At 36.1% G+C, this 27,266-nt stretch overlaps 1 protein-coding gene across 4 annotated transcripts in view; it reads right to left on the reverse strand.

Moving 5' to 3' along the window:
- CCDC7 (coiled-coil domain containing 7) overlaps positions 1-27,266 on the reverse strand; it is a 304,496-nt gene that overhangs the window by 263,758 nt on the left and 13,472 nt on the right. For all 4 annotated transcript variants that reach the window (XM_069547384.1, XM_069547385.1, XM_069547386.1 and 1 more), the window contains exons 7-14: positions 27,013-27,179; positions 23,061-23,122; positions 21,093-21,149; positions 18,699-18,774; positions 12,546-12,576; positions 12,020-12,109; positions 7,616-7,701; positions 843-897 (exon numbers count right to left, since the gene is read on the reverse strand). In XM_069547384.1, coding sequence (XP_069403485.1) covers positions 843-897; positions 7,616-7,701; positions 12,020-12,109; positions 12,546-12,576; positions 18,699-18,774; positions 21,093-21,149; positions 23,061-23,122; positions 27,013-27,179 — 624 coding nt within the window. The remainder of the gene's footprint in view (positions 1-842; positions 898-7,615; positions 7,702-12,019; positions 12,110-12,545; positions 12,577-18,698; positions 18,775-21,092; positions 21,150-23,060; positions 23,123-27,012; positions 27,180-27,266) is intronic.

Raw genomic sequence — 27,266 nt, forward strand, 5'->3', positions numbered from 1 at the left:
CCTTGATCACAGGATACAGCTAAGCCATGCTCAGACTCCTAAGCCATTCAAACCATGAAAACAATTTAATTATTTTAAGCTGCAAAATGTGAGGTAACTTGTTATGCAGGAATAGAAAACTAATACCATAAAGTTGTTCCTTTTATATTCAGTATCTCAAGAAGTACTCTTATTTTCTTTCCAAATGTATGCTATTTGATTTTTGAAACATGGAAGTATATACTTGTGGGACAGTTAAGTCCAGTCACTCACTGGAAGAGAGTATCCAAATGGGTGACATGATGCTCTGATGGTTAAGAAGTTTTAACTTTCAGCAAAAGAAAGTTTATCAAATAGAAGATAAAATAAAGGGTTACTTGTATTCTTTTCAGAACACACATGGATCAAGAGTGAGCTATATTAACAATCTCTGAAATATTTTCCTATTTGCCGCTTGCATCTCACACCTTTCTGAGATAGATGGGACAGCTATTATTTTACCCATTTTAGATGAAACACAAAGTTTAAATAGGTTAAAAGGACTTGTCTAATGTCACTTAACTAGTAAGTCTGTTCTAACTCATAATATGGTGTTCTTTCCTCTATGACATTGCCTATAATTGAGTGAATAACAGTAATTTTCATAACCTTGACAGTAAACATACCTGAATTCACCATTTGATTTTCTAAAACTTGCTGAAAAAAGTCAACTAATAGTAAAGAAGCATTGTAAGAAGAAATTTAGTATATATGTACACACACAAACACACATACACCTGTATTCACATACATATGTTGTCTATATAAACAGTTATCAGAACATCATTAGTCAAATTTAGATGCACAGGGAGAGATTCTGTTACCTGGACTTGAGGCATATTTTCTTTTACTTTAAGCTCTTTCCCTACAGACTTCTTCCTGAAAAAGAAATATTTTTAAATATATCAAGATGTTTTATGATATTTGATGACTATGCTTTCTGGGTGAGTACTTAAATCATTTTAAAGAAATGAAATTTTGAGAGGTGCACTCAAGACGATGGAGTAGGAACACCCTGAACCTAACCTCCTCCCAGAGGCACACCAATTAGAACTATTTACAGAGCAACTATTGATGAGAATGACATGAAGACCACCAGAGAAGATTTTCCACAAATAAAGATATAATCAAATTAATTACTATGAGATGAATATGAAGGGCAAAGACTCAGTATAGTGAAGAAGCACACTCCTGAGTAAGCGAAAGTGAAAGTGAAGTCACTCAGTCATGTCCGACTCTGCGACCAATGGACTGTAGCCTATCAGGCTCCTCCTTCCATGGGATTTTCCAGGCAAGAGTGCTGGAGTGGATTGCCATTTCCTTCTCCAGGGGATCTTCTCAACCCAGGAATAGAACCCAGGTCTCCCTCATTGCAGGCAGATGCTTTGCCATCTCAGCCACCAGGGAAGCCGTGAGTAGGTGACCCACAAATGGCAGCACAATCACAATTGCAGTGGTTCTCCCCCAAGGAATGAGGGGTCTGAGTTCCACATCAGGCTCCGTACCCCAGGGGTGCTATACTGAGAAGACAAATCTCAAGAATATCTGGCTGTGAAGGACAATAGGGCTTGCATATTGGAGAGCAAGAGGGCTGAATCTATGTAGGAAATACAGAGTCTACTCTTACAAGGAGCATGCAAATCTCACATGCTCTTAGTCCCCCGGTACAGGGGCAGTAATTTAAAAGAAGCCATGGGGCTTCCTTGGTGGTCCAATGGTTAAGAACCTGCTTTCCAATTCAGGGAACACAGGTTCAACCCCTGATCAGAGCACTAAGATCCCATATGCCATGGGGCAACGAAGCCTGCATGCCACAACTACAGAGCCCAAGCACTACAACAAAGATCCCGCAAGTTGCAACTAAGATTCAGTGCAGTCAAAAATTAAATAAACTGTTTATAATAGCCAGGACATGGAAACAACCTAGATGTCCATCAGCAGATGAATGGATAAGAAAGCTGTGGTACATATACACAATGGACTATTACTCAGCCATTAAAAAGAATACATTTGAATCAGTTCTAATGAGGTGGATGAAACTGGAGCTGATTATACAGAGTGAAGTAAGCCAGAAAGAAAAACACCAATACAGTATACTAACACATAAATATGGAATTTAGAAAGATGGTAACGATAACCCTGTATGTGAGACAGCAAAAGAGACACAGATGTATAGAACAGTCTTTTGGACTCTGGGAGAGGGAGAGGGTGGGATGATTTGGGAGAATGGCATTGAAACATGTATAATATCATATAAGAAACAAATCACCAGTCTAGGTTCGATGCAGGATACAGGATGCTTGGGGCTGGTGCACTGGGATGACCCAGAGAGATGGTATGGGGAGGGAGGTGGGAGGGGGGTTCAGGATTGGGAACATGAGTACACCCATGGTAGATTCATGTTGATGTATGGCAAAACCAATATAGTCTTGTAAAGTAAAATAAAGTTAAAAAAAAAAAAAAGTAAAAGAAGCCAGGGTTTGACCCAGTTTCTGATCTTGGAGAGCCTCCTAGAGAAGCAGGAGGCAGCTGAAACTCCCTCTGGGGACACAGAGGCTGGTGACAGCCATTTTTGTGAGCTCATTCCACCATGAGGACAAAGTGCTGGCAGAACCATTTTAGAGTCTTCCCTTTAGACTAGTAGTAGTTAGTCTAATAGTCTAATTGGCTTATCCACTCACCAGCCAACTGATGCTAACCCAAGACATCCCTGAACCCCAGCCTGGGTACCCAGCCCTGTCCACCAGAAGGCCAGCAGCCACTACATGAGGCATGGTCTAGCACCCTACCTCAGGAAACAAAAAAATCTCAAATAAACAATCTCACCTTACACCTAAAGGAATTAGAAAAAGAACAAAGTCCAAAAATTAATAGAAGGAAAGAAAAAAGAGGTTGGAACAGAAATAAATGAAATAAAGATTAAAAAAATTTTTTGAAGATCTATAAAACAGCTGGTTTTGAAAAGTTAAACAAAATTGATAAAACTTTATCCCAACTAAAAGAAGAAAGAGGGGGCCCAAATAATAGAAAATGAAAGAGAAGTTATAAAAAAAATTAAAGAAGTTATAACACACACCAAAGAAATACATGAGATTAGCACAATTATACACAATAAAATTATACACAATTATACACAATAAAATTAGCACAATTATACACAATAAAATTATACACAATTATACACAATAAAAAGGACAACTTAGGAAAAAATGGACAAATTCCTAGAAACAGACAATTTCCCAAGACTGAATCAGGAAGAAATAGAAAATACGAATAGCACAATTACCAGAAATGAAATTGAATCAGTAATCAAAAAATTCCCAATGAAAGAAAATCCACAATCAGATCACTTCATAGGTTAGTTTTACCAAACATTTAAAAAATAATTAACACTTAGCCTTCCCAAACTATTCAAAAATTTAAAGAGAAAGGAACACTCTGAACTCATTCTATGAGGCCAGCAAAACCCTGATATTAAAACTAGACAAAGATACCACAAAAAGGAAAGTTACAGATCAACATCACTGATAAATATAGATATAAAAATCTTCAACAAAATACTAGCAAACCAAATTCAACAATATACTAAAAGGATTATAGGACTTCCCTGGTGGCCAGTAGTTGACAGTCTGCCTGCCAATGCAGGTGACATGGATCTGATCCCGACTCTGGGAAGATCCCATATGCTGTGCAGCTACTAATCCCATGCACCACAACTACTGAACCCATGCTTTAGAGTGTGTGTGCCACAAGAGAAGCCACTGCAATGAGAAACCTATGCACCACAACCAGAGAGTAGACACTGGTCACTGCAACTAGAGAAAGCCTGCACGCAGAAATGAAGACCCAGTGCAGCCACAGATAAATTTTTTTTTAAAGGATCATACACCATGATCAAGTGGAATTCTAACCATTGTGGCAAGGATAATCTGACATCCAAAAGTCAATCAACATGATAAAGTACATTAACAACAAACAATAAATATTATATGATCATCTCAATAGATGAAGAAAAACTTTTGACTAAGTTCAAAATCCATTTATGAGAAAAACTCTAAACAAAGTAGATACAGAGGGAATATACCTCAACATAATAAATGTCCTATATGACAAACCCAAAGCCAACAACATACTCTATGAGAAAAAACTGAAAACATTTTCCCTAACATCAAGCACAAGACAAGAATGCCCACCACTTTTATTCAGTATTTTCCAGCCACAGCAATCAGATAAGACAAAGCATAAAAGGAATCCAAATTGGAAAAGAAGAAATAAAACTGTCATTGTTTCCACATGACATGATATTATATTTAGAAAATCCTAAATATGCTATCAAAAAAATTATTAGAAATAAGTGAACTCAGTAACGTTAAAGGATACAAAATAAATGTACAGAAATCTGATGTGTCTCATACACTAACAACAGACTACTAGAGAAATTAAGGTGAGTCCCTTCACTGTTCATTTGAAACTACAACCACACTGTTGTTAATTATACCCCAATGCAAAATAAAAAGTTAAAAAAAGAGAGAAATTAAGAAAACAATCCCAGTCACAATTGCATCAAAAAAGAATAAAGTACTTAGGAATAAATCTCAAGGAGGTACAAGACCTGTACCTGGATGCCCATAAGAAGATGATAAAAGAATTAAAAATAACATAAGCAAATGGAAAAATAGTTCATGTTCATGAATCAGAAGAATTAACACTGTTAAAATGACCATACCATTATTCAGAGAAATCTATCTATATAAAAATACCAAAGGCATTTTTCACAGAACTAGAACAAATAATTCTAAAATTTCTATGGTAACACAAAAGACCCTAAATAGCCAAAACAATCGTGAGAAAGAAGAACAGAACTGGTGGTTATCATGTACCCAGATTTCAAGATTTGGTAATACAGTTTGAAATCAGAGCATAAAACCAGACACACAATTCGATGAAACAGAATAGAAATTCCAAAAATAAATCCATATGTATGTGGTCAATGAATCTAAGACATGAAGGCAAAAATGTACAATGGGAAAAAAAGCATCCTCTTCAATAAACGATGCTGGGAAAACTAAACAGTTACATGTAAAAGACTTATATTGGACTACATTCTCACATCTGATACAAAAATAAACTCAAAGACTTAAATATAAGACCTGAAACCATAAAACTCCTAGAAGAAAATGTAAGTGGTACACTCTTTGACACTGATGTTAGCCATATTTTTGGCATATGTCTCCCCAGGCAAAAGAAACAAGAACAAGTAAACAAATGGAACTACATCAAATTAAAAGGCTTTGCACAGCAAAGGAAACTATCAACAGAATGAAGTCAGGCTACTATATGGGAGAAGATATTTCCAAATAAGATATATCTGTTAAGGGTCAATATTCAAATACAAAAAACTCCCACAACTTAACATAAAAAAACCCCAAAACCTGATTTTAAAATGGCAGAGAATCTGAATAGATATTTTTCTAAACAAGGCATCTAGACAGCTGACAAGGTATATGAAAAGATGCTCAACAATACTAATCATCAGGGAAATGCAAATTAAAATCTCAATGATATATCCTTACACCTGTCAGAATAGCTATTACCAAAAAGACAACAAGTAAGTGTTGGCAAAAATGTAAAGAAAAGGGAACTCATGGTGCTTTGATGTTGGGAAAGGAAATTGGTGAAGTCACTATGAAAACCGGTACAAGAATTCTTCAAAAAACTAAAAATAATATTACCACATGATCCAGCAAATCTGCTTCAAGTATTTTTCCAAAGAAAACAAAAATACTCTCCCCAAAATGCCCCACGTTTATTGTAGCATTATTTACAATTGCCAAGTCATGAAAGCAAGTGCTTAAGTACCCATCAACAGATGAATGGATAAAGATGTGGTGTAAGTATGTGTGACATATATATACAAACACACACACGTATACGTGCTTAGTCGCTCAGTCGTGTCCAACTCTTTGCGACCCCATGGATTGTAGCTTGCCAGGCTCCTCTGTCAATGGGGATTCTCCAAGCAAGAATACTGCAGTGGGCTGTCCAGGGGATCTTCCCAACCCAGGGATTGAAGCCAGGTCTCCCGCACTGGAGGCAGATTCTTTACCATCTGAGCCAACAGGGAAGCCCCATATATAAATGTGTGTGTATACAAACATACATACATATACCCACATATATATATATATATATATATGACAGAAAATAACTCAGCCATAAAAAAGAATGAAATCCTGCCATCTGTGACAAAATGGATAGACCTAGAGGGTATTATGCTAAATGAAATAAGTCAGGTAAAGAAAAATACTGTATGATTTCACTTATACATGGAATCTGAAAAACAAAACAAATGAACACAGCAAAACAAGCAAACTTATAGATACAGAGAACAAACTGGTCATTACCAGAAGGGAGGAGGACAGAGAGATAATCAAATAGGTAAGGAACATTAAGAAGTACAAACTTCTAGTTATAAAATTAGTAAAAGTCATGGAGATATAATGTACAGAATAGAGAATATAGTCATTAATATCATAACTGTCTGTGACAGGTATGATTATTTTGAAACACATTAAAATATCAAATTACTATGCTGTATGGTGGTGGTGGTAGTTTAGTCACTAAATCATGACCGACTCTTGCGATCCCATGGACTGAAGCCTGCCAGGCTCCTCTGTCCAAGGGATTCTCCAGGCAAGAATACTGGAGTGGGTTGCCATTTCCTTCTCCAACTATGCTGTATGCCTGTAACTAATATATCAATTATACTTCATAAAAAAGAAATCAAATTTCATAAAAAATGTATATTTTTATCAACTATACTTCAATTTAAGAAAAGAAATTCCTACTTTTAAAAGCCATAAAATTCATAAAGCTTAAATGATAAATAACTGAATAACATTCGTCAAACTAACATCTCATTGGTATGATTAAAATATGCTAAGCTGAGATGGGAAAAGGATTTTCATAGTACACTGGTCATTTTTTTTTCTCTGATTTTCTTTCCCTCTCTTATGAAAGGCCATTTGTCTGGTAAGTTTCTTTTTAGACTTTATGGAACTCTACAAAGATTGAATTAATAGTTTCCTTTTTAAACTATATATTTATATTAGGGTTTGATCAAGAAATTTCCAATGGCATAAATTATTTTATATTAATAAGGAAAATATTCTCTTAATAAGGCCACTTTAAAATAACCTACATTAAAATCAGATACTTTTCGTCATAAAATAAGACAACTAAGAAGTGCAGTAAAAAGGAACAGCCCAGACTGGGGAGAGGGGTTAACATACAAATCACAAATCATGAGCTAACACATCAATGAAACATTGTAAATCCTTTAATCTCTAAGATTATTTGGGTTTAATTTTGTCTATGTATACCTGAATATCTTGTGATTCTCTCTAACCCATTTTTAGTTCTTTGTTCTTCCCTTCTCAGCTTTGTTCCACCCATATCCTGGTCTGCTTATAAAACTATACATTTGCTAACGTTGTGTCTTTATAAACCTGTTAATAAACTATGTTTATATGACTGTATAAAATGAAAATATAAATTTATAAGTAAAAAAATATTAACAAGTATCTTTTTGTCTTACGCTTCTGAATCTTCAGACTTTCCTTTGTCCTTTTTCTTCTCTGTTTTCATAACTTTCTTTGTTCGCTCACTTGTAGCCTTTGTTTTCTGTGTAGTTTTATATATGCCAGAAATAGGAAGAAAATATATCATAAGTAAATACATGATAATATACATTACTTAGATTTCCATTTTACTCTGAGAATCACCACACTGTGTTTTAAGGGAAATTATTGAATAAAAGCAAAACAAAAATAAAGATATAGCCAGTGCTATATTGTTACAGTGCTATATAGAAAATATATATATATTGTTACAGTGCTATATAGAATGTAATTTGCCAAATAAGCTAATACATATGAAACAAATTCATCTGACAAATTACAGTCAGTTCTTCTATAACATTGTATATGCCATCTTGAAAATCACCTCCCTGTGAAAAATCATATGATAAAAACTGCAGGATACATAGGGGGAAAGAGTCTAGGTTATGCAAAAGCACTGTCAACGATACAGGTAAAAAACTAAAACCAATTAGGAACATTAGTTCAGTTTTACATAGTTAAATGATTAAGAAATAAGATACTATGAGAAACATAGCTCTTTATCCTAAAAAAGAAATCAAGTTTCTTTGAGGAAATGAGCATCAAACAGATTTCAAGTTGAGAGCTATTAAGCAGTATTGGAAGGAGGGTTTCTGAAGTTGGACAAAAATTTCTAACACCTGGATTGGTGTGGTACACTGTATATCTGGTAAACTAAGGAAGCTTGCAGAAGCTATTTTCTACCTTCACCTAGTATTATTTCCAGATGAATTTGTGTGTAAGCAATTGTAAAATTCACATTATGCTCAAACTGTTCAGTCACATTGGAAAAAGTTTGCATTTCAAAACAAATATTATAGCAGAACTGGGATGTTTTGAAATACTATGTAGTATCAGGTTATTTTATACAAGAAAGTATAAAAAATTGACAATTAGATTACTAAAAAATTTAGACAAGCTTAATAATAGAGACCTATTATGATACTGAGTGGTTATTTCCTACTTCAGACCAAACTTCCAACAGATACCAAATTCATCATAGCAAAGTTCTCACAAGTTAAACACCAAGTGTAATAATTTACTAAAACACAAAGTTAGTATAATAATACATTTTTAATGAAAATTGTTAAGGTTGTGAATAGTTTTCCAGTTTAAATCTGAATTTTGGTATGTATTTCCTATTTAGAATAATCTAATATATGTGCAATCAAAACACACTAAAATAATGAAAGGGATAAAAGAATTAAAAAATAATGAACACATCATCAGTGAGCTACGGGATAAATTCAAATGGATTAATATGCTTACAACTGGAGTTCATGATGGAGAAAAGGGGTGGGAAAAGAATATTTGAAGAAATAATGGCCAATTTTTTTCAAATTTGATGAAAACTGCAAATCTACAACAGTATAAGGAAAACTAACCCCCAAGACACATAATTAAATTACTTTAAAGCAGTAATAAAAAGAGAATCTTAAGAGTGGACAGAGGAAAAAAAACAACAACACAAACAACAACAAAAAAAGAGTGGACAGAGGAGACACAATAAGGAGAACAGACACAATAAGGAGAACACAGACTTCTTGCAAGAAATATTGCAAGCCTGAAGAGAAAGGAACATCTTTAAAGCACTAGAAAGGGGGGAAAAGGTAAACCAAGAATTCTTTATTCAGAAAAAATATCTTTCAAAACTGAAGGCAAAAAAATTTGTCCAGAAATCATAAAGCAGCAACCCTGCACAACAAAATGACAAAGAATCCTTCAAAGAGAAGAAAAATGATACCAGATGGAAATAAGGAAATAAACAAATAAAGAATACAATAAATGATAATTATTTGGGTAAATATAAACACTATTTTCCTGTTAATTAAATTTCTTTAAAGGGCAATATTTTACAACAAAACTAATAACAATGTGTTATACAGTAGTAAAATGTTTAAAAACAATAGCACAAAGCTGGAAAGGGACAAACAAAAGTATGTTTTAAGGTTCTTATACATAAAGTAATTCAATATCACTTGAACAGAGACTACAGTAAGTTAAAAACAAGATTGTAAACTCTGAAAGCAGGGTGCTGTTGCAACACAACTAAAACTGCGGAAGTGGCTTTGAAACAAGGCATTGGGCAGAGGATGGAGGAATTTTATGCGGTATAAAAAGAAATTCATGAAAAAATAATATGACAAAAGAAAAAATCCTTTCATCTGATACATTGCTTTAAGAGACAGAGAAACAGAAAGGCAGGCTGCCTGATCACAAGAATAAAAAAAAATTTCCCTTGAAATCAGGAATAAAAAATGCCCGCTTTCAATGTGTCTACTCAGTATTATTCTAGAGATCTTTGCCAGTATAAGAAAGAAAATTTGGGCTATCATTTACAGATATATTGATTATGCAAGTAGAAAAATAAAAATCTAACCATTATGATAGTGTGACGAGGTTTGTAGATGCAAATACACAAAAATTTGATATATTTCCCTAGCAATAGCATTAAAATATTTTAATATATCAACTTAGCATAGAAATAAAAGCTCCTAACATTAACATAACAAAGACAAATAAGACCTTTATGAAGAAAATCATAATATTCATTGTGTTATGAAACATTCCAAAATTGAGACATTTAGTATTTGTTTATGAAAAGATGTATATTGATAGCCTATACATCTCTCATGTGATGTATAACTTCATTGCAAGTGTAGAATTTGACAATTCTAAAATTTACAAGAAAGTGCAAAGTTCAAAAATAAATAAATTCTCATAAATAACAAGGTGGATTCACTTGCCCTACAAAATATGAGGACTTACTTTAAATATATAATCATTAAAGGTCTCAAGTATTGGTATAGGAATAGACAAGGCCAACAGAAAAGAATAGAAAGAGCAGAAACAGATCTTTTTATGCAGAGATATTCTCTAGCAACATCATACCAAAACATACATATCTAGGAGATCCTATTTAGGAAGCTATAGCAGAAAGCCAGGTGATAGCAGGAAACGAATAAGAAGTCAGCAGACTGTGGTTGTTCAGTTGCTCAGTGGCGTCTGACTCTTTGCGACCCCACGGACTGCAGCATGCCAGGCTTCCCTGTCCTTCGCCCTCTACCAGAGCTTGCTCAGACTCATGTCCAATGAGTTCATTATGCCAAACAACCATCTCATCCTCTGTTAGGCTGTATATTGTCACCCTGCTTGTTTAACTTATATGCAGAGTACATCATGAGGAACACTGGGCTGGATGAAGCACAAACTGAAATCAAGATTGCCGGAAGAAATATCAATAACCTCAGATATGCAGATGACACCATCCTTATGGCAGAAAGCGAAGAAAAACTAAAGTCTCTTGATGAAAGTGAAAGAGGGGAGTGAAAAAGTTGGCTTAAAACTCAACATTCAGAAAACTAAGATCATGGCATCTGGTCTCATCACTTCATGGCAAACAGATGGGGAAACAGTGGAAACAGTGAGATACTTTATGTTTTGGGGCTCCAAAATCACTGCAGATGGTGACTGCAGCCATGAAATTAAGATGCTTGCTTCCTGGAAGAAAAGCTATCACCAACCTAGACAGCATATTAAAAAGCAGAGACATTACTTTGCCAACAATGGTCCGTCTAGTCAAAGCTATAGTTTTTCCAGTGGTCATGTATGGATGTGAGAGTTGGACTATAAAGAAAGCTGAGCACCGAAAAATTGATGCTTTTGAACTGTGGTGTTGGAGAAGACTCTTGAGAGTCCCTTGGACTGCAAGGAGATCCAACCAGTCTATCCTAAAGGAGATCAGTCCTGACTTCATTGGAAGGACTGATGCTGAAGCTGAAACTCCAATACCTTGTCCACCTGATGTGAAGAACCAACTCATTGGAAAAATATCCTGATGCTGGGAAGGATTGAAGGCTGGAGGAGAAGATAACAGAGGATGAGATGGTTGGATGGCGTAACCGATGCAATGGACACAAGTTTGAATAGGCTCTGAGAGTTGATGATGGACAGAGAGCCCTGGCAGGCTGCAGTCCATTGGGTCGCAGAGTCAGACACGACTGAGCAACTGAACTGACTGGTGGTAATTTAGAACACAGCATTCTTTTTTTTCCAAAGCACAGCTGCTGCCAATTAATAGGGCTTCTCAAGTGGCACTAGTAAGAAAGAATCTGTCTGCCAATGCAGAAGACATAAGAGACCCAGGTTGAATCCCTGGGTCAAGAAGAGCCTCTCATGTAGGGAATGGCAACTGGATCCAGTATTTTTGCTAGGAAAATTTCAGACAGAGAAGCCTATAAGGCTACAGCTCATGGGGCTGCAGAGTTGGACATTACTAAGCACAGGCTACCAATTATTAGTACTGGTATGTATGCCATTTTGAGACACTAAAATTAACGAACCTCTGTACTTTTCAACTTTTGTAGTTCATTTTCCAGCATTAATTTCTCCTCTGATAATACTTGGAGATCACTTTGAATCTGTGTGCATTTCTAAAAACAAATATTATAACTTCATTAATAATGAAAAGCAAACATATCAATATGGAGAGGTTATTCAGGTACTTAATTATTACAGTAAAAAAGTCTTTATTAACTCAGAAATCATGAACCACTGGTATTAATCTGCATAGTGAAGTTACAACAGGTGCTGAAAGAGGCAAAGGTACTATGATTGACAATGGAAGTTCAGAGACTGTGGGATATTATATATAGTTCAGTATTTCAAAAGTCGAGTGTTCCTGAATGATAATAAAGTCTACTAAAATCAAAGAATAGACAAAAATTTCTAGCTGTCATATGCATAAAACTCTCTTGAATAAACTAAGTATTAGATCTTTATTTAAGATTACATATCCTGACAATTTCTAGAATCTATCAGCAACATCAAGGACAAAATGCAAATTCAAACTGAGAGGACTATACTTACAGCCTCTAACATCAGCTGTTCATGCATAGCTCTGAAAAACAAACCAAAAATACCTAAAATGTATTATAATTTAAAATTTTTATTTATGTAGTATCATATATTTTCTAAGTAAAAAAATTAATATAAATAAGGTTCAGTTCAGTTCAGTCGCTCAGTCGTGTCCGACTCTTTGCGACCCCATGAATCGCAGCAGATCAGGCCTCCCTGTCCATCACCAACTTATGGAGTTCATTCAGACTCATGTCCATTGAGTCAGTGATGCCCAGCCATCTCATCCTCGGTCGTCCCCTTCTCCTTCTGCCCCCAATCCCTCCCAGCATCAGAGTCTTTTCCAATGAGTCAACTCTTCCCATGAGGTGGCCAAAGCACTGGAGTTTCAGCTTTAGCATCAGTCCTTTCAAAGAAATCCCAGGGCTGATCTCCTTCAGAATGGACTGCTTGGATCTCCTTGCAGTCCAACGGACTCTCAAGAATCTTCTCCAACACCACAGTTCAAAAGCATCAATTCTTCAGCACTCAACTTTCTTCACAGTCCAACTCTCACATCCATACATGACCACTGGAAAAACCATAGTCTTGACTAGATGGACCTTTGTTGGCAAACTAATGTGTCTGCTTTTCAACATGCTATCTATGTTGGTCATAACTTTTCTTCCAAGGAGTGAGCATCTTTTAATTTTATGGCTGCAGTCACCATCTACAGTGATTTTGGAGGCCCCCAAAATAAAGTCTGACATTGTTTCCACTGTTTCTCCATCTATTTCCCATGAAGTGGTGGGAACAGATGCCATGATCTTCATTTTCTGAATGTTGAGTTTTAAGCCAACTTTTTCACTCTCCTCTTTCACTTTCATCAAGAGGCTTTTTAGCTCCTCTTCACTTTCTGCCATAAGGGAGGTGTCATCTGCATATCTGAGGTTACTGATATTTTTCCTGGCACTCTTGATTCCAGGTTGTGCTTCTTCCAGCACAGCGTTTTTCATGATGTACTCTGCATAGAAATTAAATAAGCAGGGCGACAATATACAGCCTTGACATACTCCTTTTCCTATTTGGAACCAGTCTGTTGTTCCATGTCCAGTTCTAACTGTTGCTTCCTGACCTGCATTCAGCTTTCTCAAGAGGCAGGTCTGGTGGTCTGGGATTCCCATCTCTTGAAAAATTATCCACATTTTCTTGTGATCCACACAGTCAAAGGCTTTGGCATAGTCAATAAAGCAGAAATAGATGCTTTTCTGGAACTCTCTTCCTTTTTCGATGATCCAGCAGATGTTGGCAATTTGATCTCTGGTTCCTCTGCCTTTTCTAAAACCAGCTTCAACATCTGGAAGTTCACAGTTCACATATTGCTGAAGCCTGGCTTGGAGAATTTTGAGCATTACTTTACTAGCATGTGAGATTTGTGCAGTAGTTTGAGCATTCTTTGGCACTGCCTTTCTTTGGGATTGGAATGAAAACTGACCTTTTCCAGTCCTGTGGCCACTGCTGAGTTTTCCAAATTTGCTGGCATATTGAGTGCAGCACTTTCACAGCATCATCTTTCAGGATTTGAAACAGCTCCACTGGAATTCCATCACCTCCACTAGCTTTGTTTGTAGTGATGCTTTCTAAGGCCCACTTGACTTCACATTCCAGGATGTCTGGCTCTAGGTGAGTGATCACACCATCATGATTATCTGGGTCGTGAAGATCTTTTTTGTAGAGTTCTGTGTATTATTGCCACCTCTTCTTAATATCTTCTGCTTCTGTTAGGTCCAGACCATTTCTGTCCTTTATCGAGCCCATCTTTGCATGAAATGTTCCCATGGTATCGCTAATTTTCTTGAAGAGATCTCTAGTCTTTCCCATTTTGTTGTTTGCCTCTATTTCTTTGCATTGATCGCTGAGGAAGGCTTTCTTATCTCTCCTTGCTATTCTTTGGAACTCTGCATTCAGATGCTTATATCTTTCCTTTTTTCCTTGTTTTTTGCTTCTCTTCTTTTCACAGCTATTTGTAAGACCTCCTCAGACAGCCATTTTGCTTTTCTGCATTTCTTTCCCATGGGGATGGTCTTGATCCTTGTCTCCTGTACAATGTCACGAACCTCATTCCATAGTTCATCAGGCACTCTGTCTATCAGATCTAGTCCCTTAAATCTATTTCTCACTTCCACTGGATAATCATAAGGGATTTGATTTAGGTCATATCTGAATGGTCTAGTGGTTTTCCCTACTTTCTTCAATTTCAGTCTGAATTTGGCAATAAGGAGTTCATGATCCGAGCCACAGTCAGCTCCTGGTCTTGTTTGTGTTGACTGTATAGAGCTTCTCCATCTTTGGCTGCAAAGAATACAATGAATCTGATTTCGGTGTTGACCATCTGGTGATGTCCATGTGTAGAGTCTTCTCTTGTGTTGTTGGAAGAGGGTGTTTGCTATGACCAGTGCATTCTTTTGGCAAAACTCTATTAGTCTTTGCCTTGCTTCATTTCGTATTCCAAGGGCAAATTTGCCTGTTACTGCAGGTGTTTCTTGACTTCCTACTTTTGCATTTCAATCCCCTACAATGAAAAGGATATCTTTTTTGGGTGTGAGTTCTAAAAGGTCTTGTAGGTCTTCATAGAACCATTCAACTTCAGCTTCTTCAGCATTACTAGTTGGGGCATAGACTTGGATTACTGTAATATTGAATGGTTTGCCTTGGAAACGAACAGAGATCATTCTGTTGTTTTTGAGATTGTATCCAAGTACTGCATTTTGGACTCTTTTGTTGACCATGATGGCTACTCCATCACTTCTGAGGGATTCCTGCCCACAGTAGTAGATATAATGGTCATCTGAGTTAAATTCACCCATTCCAGTCCATTTTATTTCGCTGATTCCCAGAGTATCTACATTCACTCTTGCCATCTCCTGTTTGACCACTTCCAATTTGCCTTGATTCACGGACCTGACATTCCAGGTTCTTATGCAATATTGCTCTTTACAGCATCGGACCTTGTTTCTATCACCTGTCACATCCACAACTGGGTATTGTTTTTGCTTTGGCTCCATCCCTTCATTCTTTCTGGAGTTATTTCTCCACTGATCTCCAGTAGCATATTGGGCACCAATCAACCTGGGGAGTTCCTCTTTCAGTATCCTATCATTTTGCCTTTTCAACTTATAAATAAGGTTAGAGTATACTTTGACTAGCATTCCAAAATTTCAATGTTCTTCCTAGAGATACTGTTCGATTGCTATGTATCTTTCCAGAACTTGTTCCATGGATTTATATGACACTTTACATACCTATTCTACACTTTTTCTTAATGAGCTGGATGTTTGTTTTGTTTCCTTTTTCACATAAACGACATCACTGGATATGTTGTTTTCAACATTTTTTTCACTTAACACCACTTCTGAGATCTATTTATATAGGTAAACACAGATTCCTCTCACTCCCTTTAAATACAACTTCTTATTCCATATCAAGATTTGGCAAACTTTTTCAGTAAAGAGCCAGATAGTGAGTCTTTTACACTTACAAACCAGATGGTCGTGTCACTACCAGCCAGCTCTGCAGTGGATATGGCTGTGTTCTAACAAAACTTTACAAATAAAAACAAGCTTCAGGCTAGATTTGACTCATGGACTGCAGCTTGCTGACAACTGTTCCATAGTACAGATAAAGTATTTTTTGGACTAATGAGCTTTTTATTAATTATAATCAGAATTTTTTTTAAGTTTTATTATGATTAACATACTATAAAATTAACTCACTTAAAAGTATACAATACATTTTAATATATTCACTGAGTAATAATTGTTGTTGTTTAGTTACTAAGTTGTATCCAACTCTTTTCTGACCCCATGGACTGTAGCCAACCAGGCTCCTCTGTCTATTGGATTCTTCAGGCAAGAATACTGGAGTAGGTTGCCATTTCCTTCTCCAGGAGATCTTCCTGACCCAGGGACTGAACCTGTGTCTCCTGCATTGCAGGTGGATTCTTTACTGCTGAGCCACCAGGAAAGCCCAACAGTAACTATTACTACTATCTAATTTTAGCACATTTTAATCACCCCAGAAATAAATGTGGTAGCCATTAGCACTCACTTGCCATTTCTCCCAGCACTACCTCAGTCCTGGCAGTCCGAAGTCTATTGTCTGTCACTATATATTTCATATAAAAAGAATTACAAAATATGTGGCCTTTTGAGACCGTTTTCTTATACCTAGCATAATGTTTGTAACATGTATTAGTACTGTGTTCCTTTTATAGCCAAATAACATTCCATTGTATGGATATAATCACTTTATTAATTCATTTATCAGTTTATGGGCATTTGGGTTGTTTCCACTTTTTGGCCACTATGAATAAACATACTTGTCCAAGTTTTTGTGTGGACAAATATTTTCATTTCTATTAGGTATAAACATAGAAACAGAATTTAATCATATGTCAACTGTATATTTAACATTTTGAGCAACTAGCAAACTATTCCATAGCAGATGTACCATTTAAATTCCCACCAGCAATGTATGAGGGTCCCAATTTCTCTACATCCTTGCCAATACTGGTTACTGTCCATTGTTTTCATTGATATTATAGCCATCACTGTGCTAGTGGATATGAAGGGGTATATGACTATAGTTTTGATTCCATAGTAACTACTGATGTTCAGTATCTTTTCCTGGGCTTATTGATCCTTTCTGTATATTGTGCGGCAAAATACTTATTTGGATTATTTGCCCATTGTCAAATATGATTATTTATCTTTTTTATGATTGAGCTTAAGAGTTCTTGTGTATATTCTGGGTGTAAGTTCCATGTCAGATACATGATTTATGAACAGTTTTCACATTCTATAAATTGTCTTCTCATGTTCTTAATGGTATTATTTGCAGCACAAGTTTTTAATTTTTAAGTTAATTTTTCTTTAGTTGGTTGTTCTTTTGATATCTTAAGAAACCATTGGCTAACTAAGTAAAAATACTTACTCCTATATTTAAAAAGTTTAATTTTAGCTATGAAATTTACATCTGGTAATTTTGAATTAATTTCTGTGCATGGCACAAAGAAAAGGATCCAACTTCATTCTTTTGCATATGGATATTCAGTTCTCTAAGCACAGTTATTTAAAAAAGTATTCTTTCCTTACTGAATGGTCTTGACCTCCAGGTTGGTAATCAGTTAACCATAAATGTAATGATTTATTTCTGGACATTATTTCCATTCATTCTAGTCCACTGATCTATACAGGTTTATCCTTACACCAATATTACATTGTCTTGAATACTATAGGTGTATACAGAGCTAAAACTACTCAAGTATGAGACTTCTAACTTTGTTCTTCTTAAGATTTCTTTGACTATTCTGAGTTCTCAGAGCTCTTTTCATCTTGCAAAACTGAAACTCTATACCCATTAAAAAACAACTTCCCATTCCTCATCCCTCCTGGCAATCACCATTCTATTTTCTCTCTGGGTGAATTTGACTACTTAAAATGCCTCATAAGTATCACACAAAATCACACAATTTTGTCTTTTATGACTGGCTTATAATTACTCAGCATTAAGGTCCTCAAGACCCACTCCAGTGCTCTTATCTGGAGAATCCCAGGGACGGGAGAGCCTGGTGGGCTGCCGTCTATGGGGTCACACAGAGTCGGACATGACTGAAGCGACTTAGCAGCAGCAGCAGCAAGGTCCTCAAGATTCATCCATGTTGTACCATATGTTCGAATTTCTTTCCTTTTTAAGACTGAATAACATTCCATTGTATGTATAAGACACATTTTCTGTATCTATTTATCCATCACTGGATACTTGGGTTGCTTCCACCTCTTTGCTATTCTGAATGATGCTACATTGAACATGCTGTACAAGTATCTCAAGACTGTAATTTCAATTTGGGGGGGTTACATTCCCAGAAATGAAATTGTTGTATCTCCACCTCATGATCCAAATAAATGAATCATATTTTTTGAGGAACTGACATACAATTTTCCATTGTGGTCATACAGCTTCACATTCTGTATGATTGTAATTTTAAGCTTCAAAATTAAACATATCATAAAAATTAACAAAATTTAAATTTTTAACAGTAATTTTATTTTCTATGTTTCCAATTTATCTGTAATAAATATGCACTTGTATTTATAATGAGGAAAAGGAGTTATTTTAGAAGCTTACCTTTCTAATTTATTTGCCTGATTTTCAAATATTTTCAACATGGTATTCAATTGATTAGTTACAGGAGAAGTTTCTACTGTTAAAAAAAAGGAAAACATTTAAAGGAATTACAAATGGCAGAGGCTATATGTATATGCTGACAAAACTCACTGCTATATGTGAGAACCAAACAACAAGGAAACAGCAGAAATGTGCAACATATAACAAGGGGACCAAATAAATCAAGTATATCAAGAATCTAAGTAAACCAGAGACCTTGCTTTGGGAGGGTCAGTACTGCCTGAATATTCAAGGAGTATATTGGGAGAAGTCAGCATTAGAAGAATAAAGTTCAGAATTTCTTATAGGTAAGAAAGTATTTAATAATGCTTGTATAGAAAGTAATATGGTATAACAAACAATATTTTAAAATTAATCCAATAAAAGCATAGCACATAATTTTAAATTATGTCCTGTATGCAGTAAAAGTATACAAAGAAATAAACTATTATTTATGTCACAATCTGAAAAACAGTTCTCAAGAGGGAGAAAGGACCCTGCTATGGACTGATTATTTGTGTTCACCCAAATTCATGTTAAAATCCTAATCTCCAATACAATAATAATTAGAGATGGGATCTTTGAGAGAAAATCATATCATGAGAATGGAGCCATGTGAGACACAAGAGAGCTTGCTTGCTCTCTCTTAGTGGTCTCTCCATTATTTAAGGACACAGCAAGATGTCCATCTGTAATACAGGAAGAAAGAACCTGACCAGGATGGAACTCTGATTTGAACTTCTCAGCCTCCAGAACCATGAGAAATACATTTCTATTGCTTAATCCACTCAGTCTATGGCAATTTGTTATGGCAGCCCCCTAAAATGGGCCCATATCTATAATTTTACTAGTTCAGGAATTTCAACTCAGTAGCATAGAATGTGTAGATGAGAATATTACATATCCATTGCCAAATGGAACAGCTTAGGAAATCATCCAAGTGCTCTTCCTCAAGACCTCATTATGAATGACCTTAAAACAGAAGAAAAAAGATCAGAGAATCCAAGTCTCATTGAACTGTTCTATTATAGTTAAGACCCTTTTCTGAGCAGAGTGTCTCTGGTTAACAAAGTGGTTTAAAAGTTACTTTAAAGTAGCCCAAATTTTTTCCTTAAAAATTATGAGTAAAATTTCTACTTGTATATTTTACTATTTCAGAATGGTTTTATGATTAGATGTGTTCCATTGGTCTATAAGTGGGCATAGAGACCTCTGTTTTTGTCCATGATGGTGCATCAGGGACCAGAGTTACACTTTCACTTTAAACCTATTAAAAACTAGACAAATATATGATATAGTATTCAGACACCAGAAAACAGAAGGGACAAGGCAGTAATCTCTCACAGAAGGAAAACAAAGAATTGCTCAATGACGACCCTACCTTACTGCCTGAAGTTCCAGACCACAGGCATAAGGAAGGGAAACCCAGATAAAATTATTGGTCTCCTTGAGTTCAGAGACAAGGTTTAGAGACTGGAGAGGCCAAAGCAGCTAGAATTCACAGGGCACAGTAGTAGACAGAAGACAGCTGCATAGATTGAGGAAGAGCGAGCTCCACAGACATGCAAATGGTTCCCCCTAAAGCAGAGAAAGACTTTTACTGTCTACTCCAAAGCTCTAGATATCTTTCTATCCAATCTGGTCAGTCAGGGCTGCCTCAGATCAGAAGTCTCTATAGATCTTGGGAGTACTGTAGAATGTAGAGAAGGCCTTCATTTAAACATGACACTGTTAAGAGTTTATAGCTGAAGCTGAAAGAACAGGATTACCATCAACTTTTCCAACCAAGTCTTATTTTCCACTTCCAAAACAGTATTCCACAGCACACATGATTGTTTGAAAATTCTCCCCAGTATTAAGACATAAAAAAAGGCAGTTTCTCCTTTCTGTTGATAAGTAGTCAGAAGTTTGAAGTCTAGCAGCTCTTTATATTCATGAATTGATAGGTACTCAGCTACAGTCAATGTATAAGTGTATACGGGATGATCTGTAATTCACAGTAACAGAGTCTACAAATGACCTCTTAAATTTATCACTGTTCCTTCCTCAAAGGTCTACCACCTCTGCAACATTTTTGTAGCATATTCTAATCATAATTAAAAATCCTCCACTCCAAGTAATAACATGGAACTCCTTAAAAATGAGTCTATTAAGAAAAAAAACACAATATTTTTGGTAGGCAGTAGCTAACTACAAATTTCAATATTTACTTGATAGCCAGCTCAACTGTATGGCTCCAAACTCCAGGGAATTTATGCTTTAACTTAATAAGTATTATTCTAAATTATAGAAAATTATAGAAATATATATAACAGAGGTTATTAATACAATGATGTTTAATGAGTAGAAACTTACATGGCTCAGTCACAGAAACATCTGTAATTTCTTCAGTTGAGTGTGTTTTTATGAATTCTGAAATAATAGTTATAAGTTTCAATATCAATCATATATATCAATTGAATTTAAATTTCAGTTTTTTTAATAACTCATGCAAGAGAAAATTCTTGGGCTTCCCTGGTGGCTCACTGGTAAAGAAGCCACCTGTCAGTGCAGGAGACCCAGGTTCAATCGCTGGTTGGGGAACATGCTGCATGGAGCAGAACAACTGAGCCTGCACCACAACTATTGAGTCTGAACTCAGGAGCCTATAAGCCACAACTGCTGAGGCCCAAGCATGCTCTGCAACAAAGAGAAGCCTGTGCACTGCACCCAGAGAGTAGCCCCAGCCTCTCTCCAACTAGAGAAAATCCTGCACAGCAACGAAGACCCAGCACAACCAAATGGAAGTAAAGATTTTCTTAAAAAGAGAACACAAAAAGTCTAAGAAAAGCAACAAAGCTGCCAATATTGTAGATCCTCTAAATCAGGCAACAAATTGGAACATCTAAAAACAATGTGCGTTAACAACTGAGTGATGTGAACTCACCATTTTCTCAACAAAACTTGTTTTTCCTCTTATATTTTCCCATCTAATCTCCCTTCCTTTCATATCCAAATCTGCCCCCTTTCCTCTTTTATTTGTACTCTAATACAGGCACTTATTACACATTTAAGATACAACAGTTAACTTCCCTTACTCCCAACCCCCAAATCTACCTTCTCTATGTGGTCAGAATAATCTAAATTTCAACATGCCACTTCCCTATAAAAAAAAGTCTTCAATGATTCCTTAATTAAATATATTGGCGGGGAGGAGAAAGTGTTCCTTAGCACAGAATCTAATCCCTTGACATAGGCTTTCTCCTATCTTATCCCTTCCTATTACTCTATACTTGAATACCACACCAGTAGTAAGGTGGCGCTAGTCGGACACGACTGAGGGACTTCACTTTCACCTTTCACTTTCATGCACTGGAGAAGGAAATGGCAACCCACTCCAGTGTTCTTGCCTGGAGAATCCCAGGGATGGGGGAGCCTGGTGGGCTGCCGTCTATGGGGTCGCACAGAGTCGGACATGACTGAAGTGACTTAGCAGCAGCAGTGATAAAGAACCCACCTGCCAATGGAGGAGACAGAGGAGATGCAGGTTTGATCCTTGGGTCAGGAAGATCCTCTGGGGGAGCGCATGGCAACCCACTCCAGAATTCTTGCCTGGAGAATCCCATGGACAGAGGAGCCTGGAGGGCTATGGTCCATGGGGTCGCAGAGTTGGACATGACTGAAGCAACTGAGCGCACACATGCATAATTCCCTATTCATGCTGTTTCTCGTGCTATACCTTCTTCTTAAAATACCAAATATCTCCCTTCTCCACTTGACAAAATCTTACTGATCCACTATTGTTGTTGTTTAGTCACAACGTTGTGTTCGACTCTGCAACCCCATGGATTGTAGCCCTCCAGACTCCTTTGCCATGGGAGTTCCCAGGCAAGAAAACTGGAATGGGTTGCCATTTCCTTCTCCAAGGGATGCTGCAGACCCAGGGATGAAATCCACATCTCCTGCACTGGCAGGCAGATTCTACACCACTGAGGCCACCAGGGAAGCCCTTTAAGGTTGCATAAAACCTTAAGTCTCTCAGGCTGAACAAGCTGGCTCCTTTCTGTGGAAGCACTGCAAATAACACGTATCTTTTTCATAATACATAATGTGCTTGTATCCATATCATGTTGTGGATTTTGAGGGTAAAAACCAAGTTTTATTAATTTTGTATACTCTCAGAATTTGAAACATAAGAACTTCTATGAAAAGATCAACTACTATTGAATATCTTTAAATTTATCATATAATTTATATGGCTATAAATTTTTACACTTTAAATCTCAAAATGTTAGTGTATTTAGGAAACTCTATAAAGGCTGGACTTGTGCAAAATATTATCACCTTCAATTTTCTGCTTCATAATTTCATAAGTTTGCACATCTTCTGGTGGAATTCCACTATCCCTGTTAAAATTTAAATAAATAAAACATATCAAACAATTTAAGAACCAGAATATATGCTCCAGACATATGCAGTTTGTAAAATAAAATTTAATGTTTTCTTTAACCTTTATTCAGACATTGAGGTAAATTATCTAGTAAATAAGTAAAAAATATCAAACTATGTAATTCTATGAATTCTATATATTGACAGAATGTATTCCATGGATATAACTGGGCATATTCCATGAATATAATTAGGCATACCATGTATATGACGTATTCCATGAATATAATTAGCTATACCAACTACCACATAAACGAAACTAGTAAAAAATATATTTGGTATAAGCATGACATTTCTTTGTATCAATGTATTATTAATATGTAATCAATTGTTAAGAGCACAAGTTCTGGAGTCAGACTACTTGGCTCAAAACCTGTTTTATCCATTTACTAACTATGTGATCTTGGGTAAGTCATTTAACCTGAGCCTCAGTTTCTTAATCTATCAAAATTGGGTATTAGGGTACCTATTTCATAAAGTAGTTGTAGGACCAAAAGACACACATAAAGTTACTAGGAAAATACCTAGCACACATTTGATGCTTAAATTTCAAGTATTAACATATGAAATTAATCCTATGCTTCACAATAGACAGCACAGGTGAATTTATAACTGAACCTCTGAACCAAGGCTGTTGTGCAGTTCCCATTGAAGCCAACACAAGTATCATTCCTTTCATTCCTTTAAGTCTAGTAATTGACATATGGAGATATCAATGAAGTTACTGCATAATAAATAGTAGCCTCTACCAACTACGGGTATTTTCTATTTTAACACTGTAAAATGAAAGGATTTTGTTCATGTTTAATGTAACAAAATGGTTGTTGATTAAACAGAAAGTTTTATTAGGATAAGTTACTATACCAGATATGGTTAGGGATGGGGAACAAATGAGTTGAATTCAGGTAGCCATAAAAATTCATATTTACTTACTATTTATTACACGTGATAGGAAATATGTAGATGTGCATGACTAGTTCTTATCTTAAGAAAGTAACAATCTTGACAGGAAAACTTACACATGAATAATCAAATTAATAACTTATGAAGTTACATTAGTAGCTAATCATTGATTAATTCACAAGAAAATTATTGGGTATATTACTTGTTGTCAAACAATAGGGGACAAGAAAGAAGTAAAAAAAGAAGAGATCACTATAGGATGGATTTCTCAACCCGAGTACTATCGACATTTTAGACTGGATAATTCTTTGTTGTAGGGGCCTGTCTTATGTATTTTAGAATGCAGCATCTCTGACCTATACCTAGTAAGTGCCAGTAGCATTCTCCCACTTCCTAGTTCTGACAATCAAAGTGTCTAAATACAAATACAAATGTCTTCTGGGGCACAAAATAGCCCTCATGTAAGAATCAGTGCTATAAAGCAGCTCTACCATGGCACTCTATCAACATTACACAGGTCCATAAAGTCTATATAAATAATACTTGACAGCAGCCAGATCCAAATCTTGATAGAATGTCCTAAAATTTCTGCTAGAGAAAGAGAAGATAAGGCTGGTGAACAGAGTCCACTAGATAGCTTCTCATTCCTGTCTCATGGAAGACTGACACAAACTAATTTTTCATCTATCCCCTATTTCCAGTTGAACACGGGGCCTTCTACCCCTCTCTTCCTTACAGCCCAACTGAAGGATTCCGTTAAGACTATAAAGATGTATACAGCAGAAACTAACACAACACAAATCAACCATACTCCAATAAAAAAAAAACAATCAAAAATAAAACATTATAAAGATGCATGGCTCTAGTTTAGACTTTGCTCCTTTCACGTCAGCAACAAATTGCTTCTCTAGCCTGTCACCTGGTCCCTTCTGCTGTGTCATCCTATGGAGCAAGGAACACAGGGAGCTGACACCATGCTGATCCTGCTCTTGCTGCTGGCCTAAGTAATTCAACACCGTTTGTGCCCACTGTCTCCGTACTTCCTTAATATTCTGAAGTATGATAAGCCAGTCTCATAGCTACCACTATGCTGCTACTTCGGGGCTGCCTGCTTGCCAATAATGTTAACAAAAGTATATTTGAAAAATAGTTTTAAGATACAATGAAAGGGGATAGAAAGTACTGAGGAATTTTACCAGAATGAGTTGGAAATAATTGGGCAAATTATGAAGTTTATGAAGATTATAAATCAGATAATACTAAGTGAAATATCTCAAAACTGGAATTTTGTTCAGGCTAACTTCTCACTAAGGGAGAAAAGGTCTGATATTCATACAGTGGTGTTATATAACAGTAACACTGGAATTCCACTGACCCAATTGGAAAATAGCTCTGCCCTGAGCCATTCAAGTTTCTGCTAATTGCCCTGGCCCCTCAACCTTCCCAGGATCCAGCACCTAAAGGAGTAATCCTTAGCACAAACAGGACCCTGCTTTGGTGATAATATCTATTCTAATCAGTTGGTGCCCATATTATCCTGGTTCTTCATATATTTGGCACTACCACCAAGAACAGAACAGTATGTGCCTAAAGAATATAAATTACACATGCACATTTTTTTCTAGTACCAAAAAAATTTTTTAAAGGAAAATTATAGTTTGGGTTGGAAATAAAAGCAGAGTAAAAGTATTTTATGTCAAATATAGAAGGAAATGCTGCCATTTGTGACAATATGGATGAACCTGGATGATGTTATACCAAGCGAAGTAAGTCAGAGAAAGATGATTAATGTGTTATTTTGCTTACATGTAGAGTCTAAAAACTCAAATTCTTAGAACCAGAAAGTAAAATGGTGGCTGCCAGGGTTGAAGAGGGTTAGGAAGACAGGGTAATGTTGGTCAAAAAGTACAAACTTTCAGTTATAAGTTGAAAAAGTTCTAAAGCTCTAAAGTACAGCATGGTGTTTACTGTTCATAACACCACTGTTATCATATACCTGAAATTGCTAAAAGAGTAGATCTGAAGTGTTCTCAAGGAAAAATAATAACCACAGAGGTACAAAATATTCTATGAAGATACCCTATGAAGATATTATATGATGATTTAATTACTCATCTATTTCATTTCAATAGAGCTAAACCTCAATAGACAACAGAAGTATTCTTATAATCATTCATTTTAATCTCCCTCCCATCTACCAAAAAAGAAAAAGGATTTTCTCAACTATAAAGTAGTAATTCGTTTTTTGGAATATATCCCTGTTCGTATGCAACACCAGTGATGGTGTTCTTGAATAATGAAATATTTCACTATGCCTTAACTATATTATGCTGCTAAGTCGCTTCAGTCGTGTCCGACTCTGTGTGACCCCAGAGACGGCAGCCCACCTGGCTCCACCATCCCCGGGATTCTCCAGGCAAGAACACTGGAGTGGGTTGCCATTTCCTTCTCCAACACACGAAAGTAAAAAGTGAAAGTGAAGTCGCTCAGTCATATCCGACTCTCTGAGACCCCATGGACTGCAGCGCACCAGGCTCCTCCGTCCATGGGACTTTGCAGGCGAGAGCACCGGAGTAGGGTGCCATTTATGGAAGCCACCAAATCATTCTGAGAAAAAAGTTTATAAACCAGATATTTCGAAGCCAGTAGTGTTCAACAAAACTTTCAAACAATAGCTACATGTGGCTACTAAGCACTTGAAATGTTGTGAGTATGACTGAAAAATTGGTTTTTTAATTAAATTGAATTTTAATAGGCACAGGTGCCTAGAACCATTTCAAACTACTAAAATTTTCAAGTAGGAGTGAGCTAATTATATCTTCTAATTTGATTTAGAAGCTCTATGTACAGTATGATACCTGAACCATTATCTTATAAGCGTTACTAATTATATACCTACTCTTACTTTTTAAAATTCTTTTAACACTTTTAACATTTTACTTACTTGGGTTTAGACAACAGTTCTCTGAAGTTGTATTTAGACCCTTCTTTAAGGCGATTTTTCAGTTCTTCAAGTCTGTGTACCTGCTTTACTATTTGTGCAATGCTTAAACTGACTGTTTTATCCGGTGTTGGAAACTCTGCTTCTGAAAAAGTTTGATCTTTGCTTATCTAAAAATAATAAAATTATCCAATTACTTGGGAAATACTCATTTTGCTCCCATACCTCAAAGAAACTTCATTTCACTTATCATATCT

Source organism: Ovis canadensis, chromosome 13, assembly GCF_042477335.2.
Source record: "Ovis canadensis isolate MfBH-ARS-UI-01 breed Bighorn chromosome 13, ARS-UI_OviCan_v2, whole genome shotgun sequence".
Classification (NCBI taxonomy): Eukaryota; Metazoa; Chordata; class Mammalia; order Artiodactyla; family Bovidae; genus Ovis; species Ovis canadensis.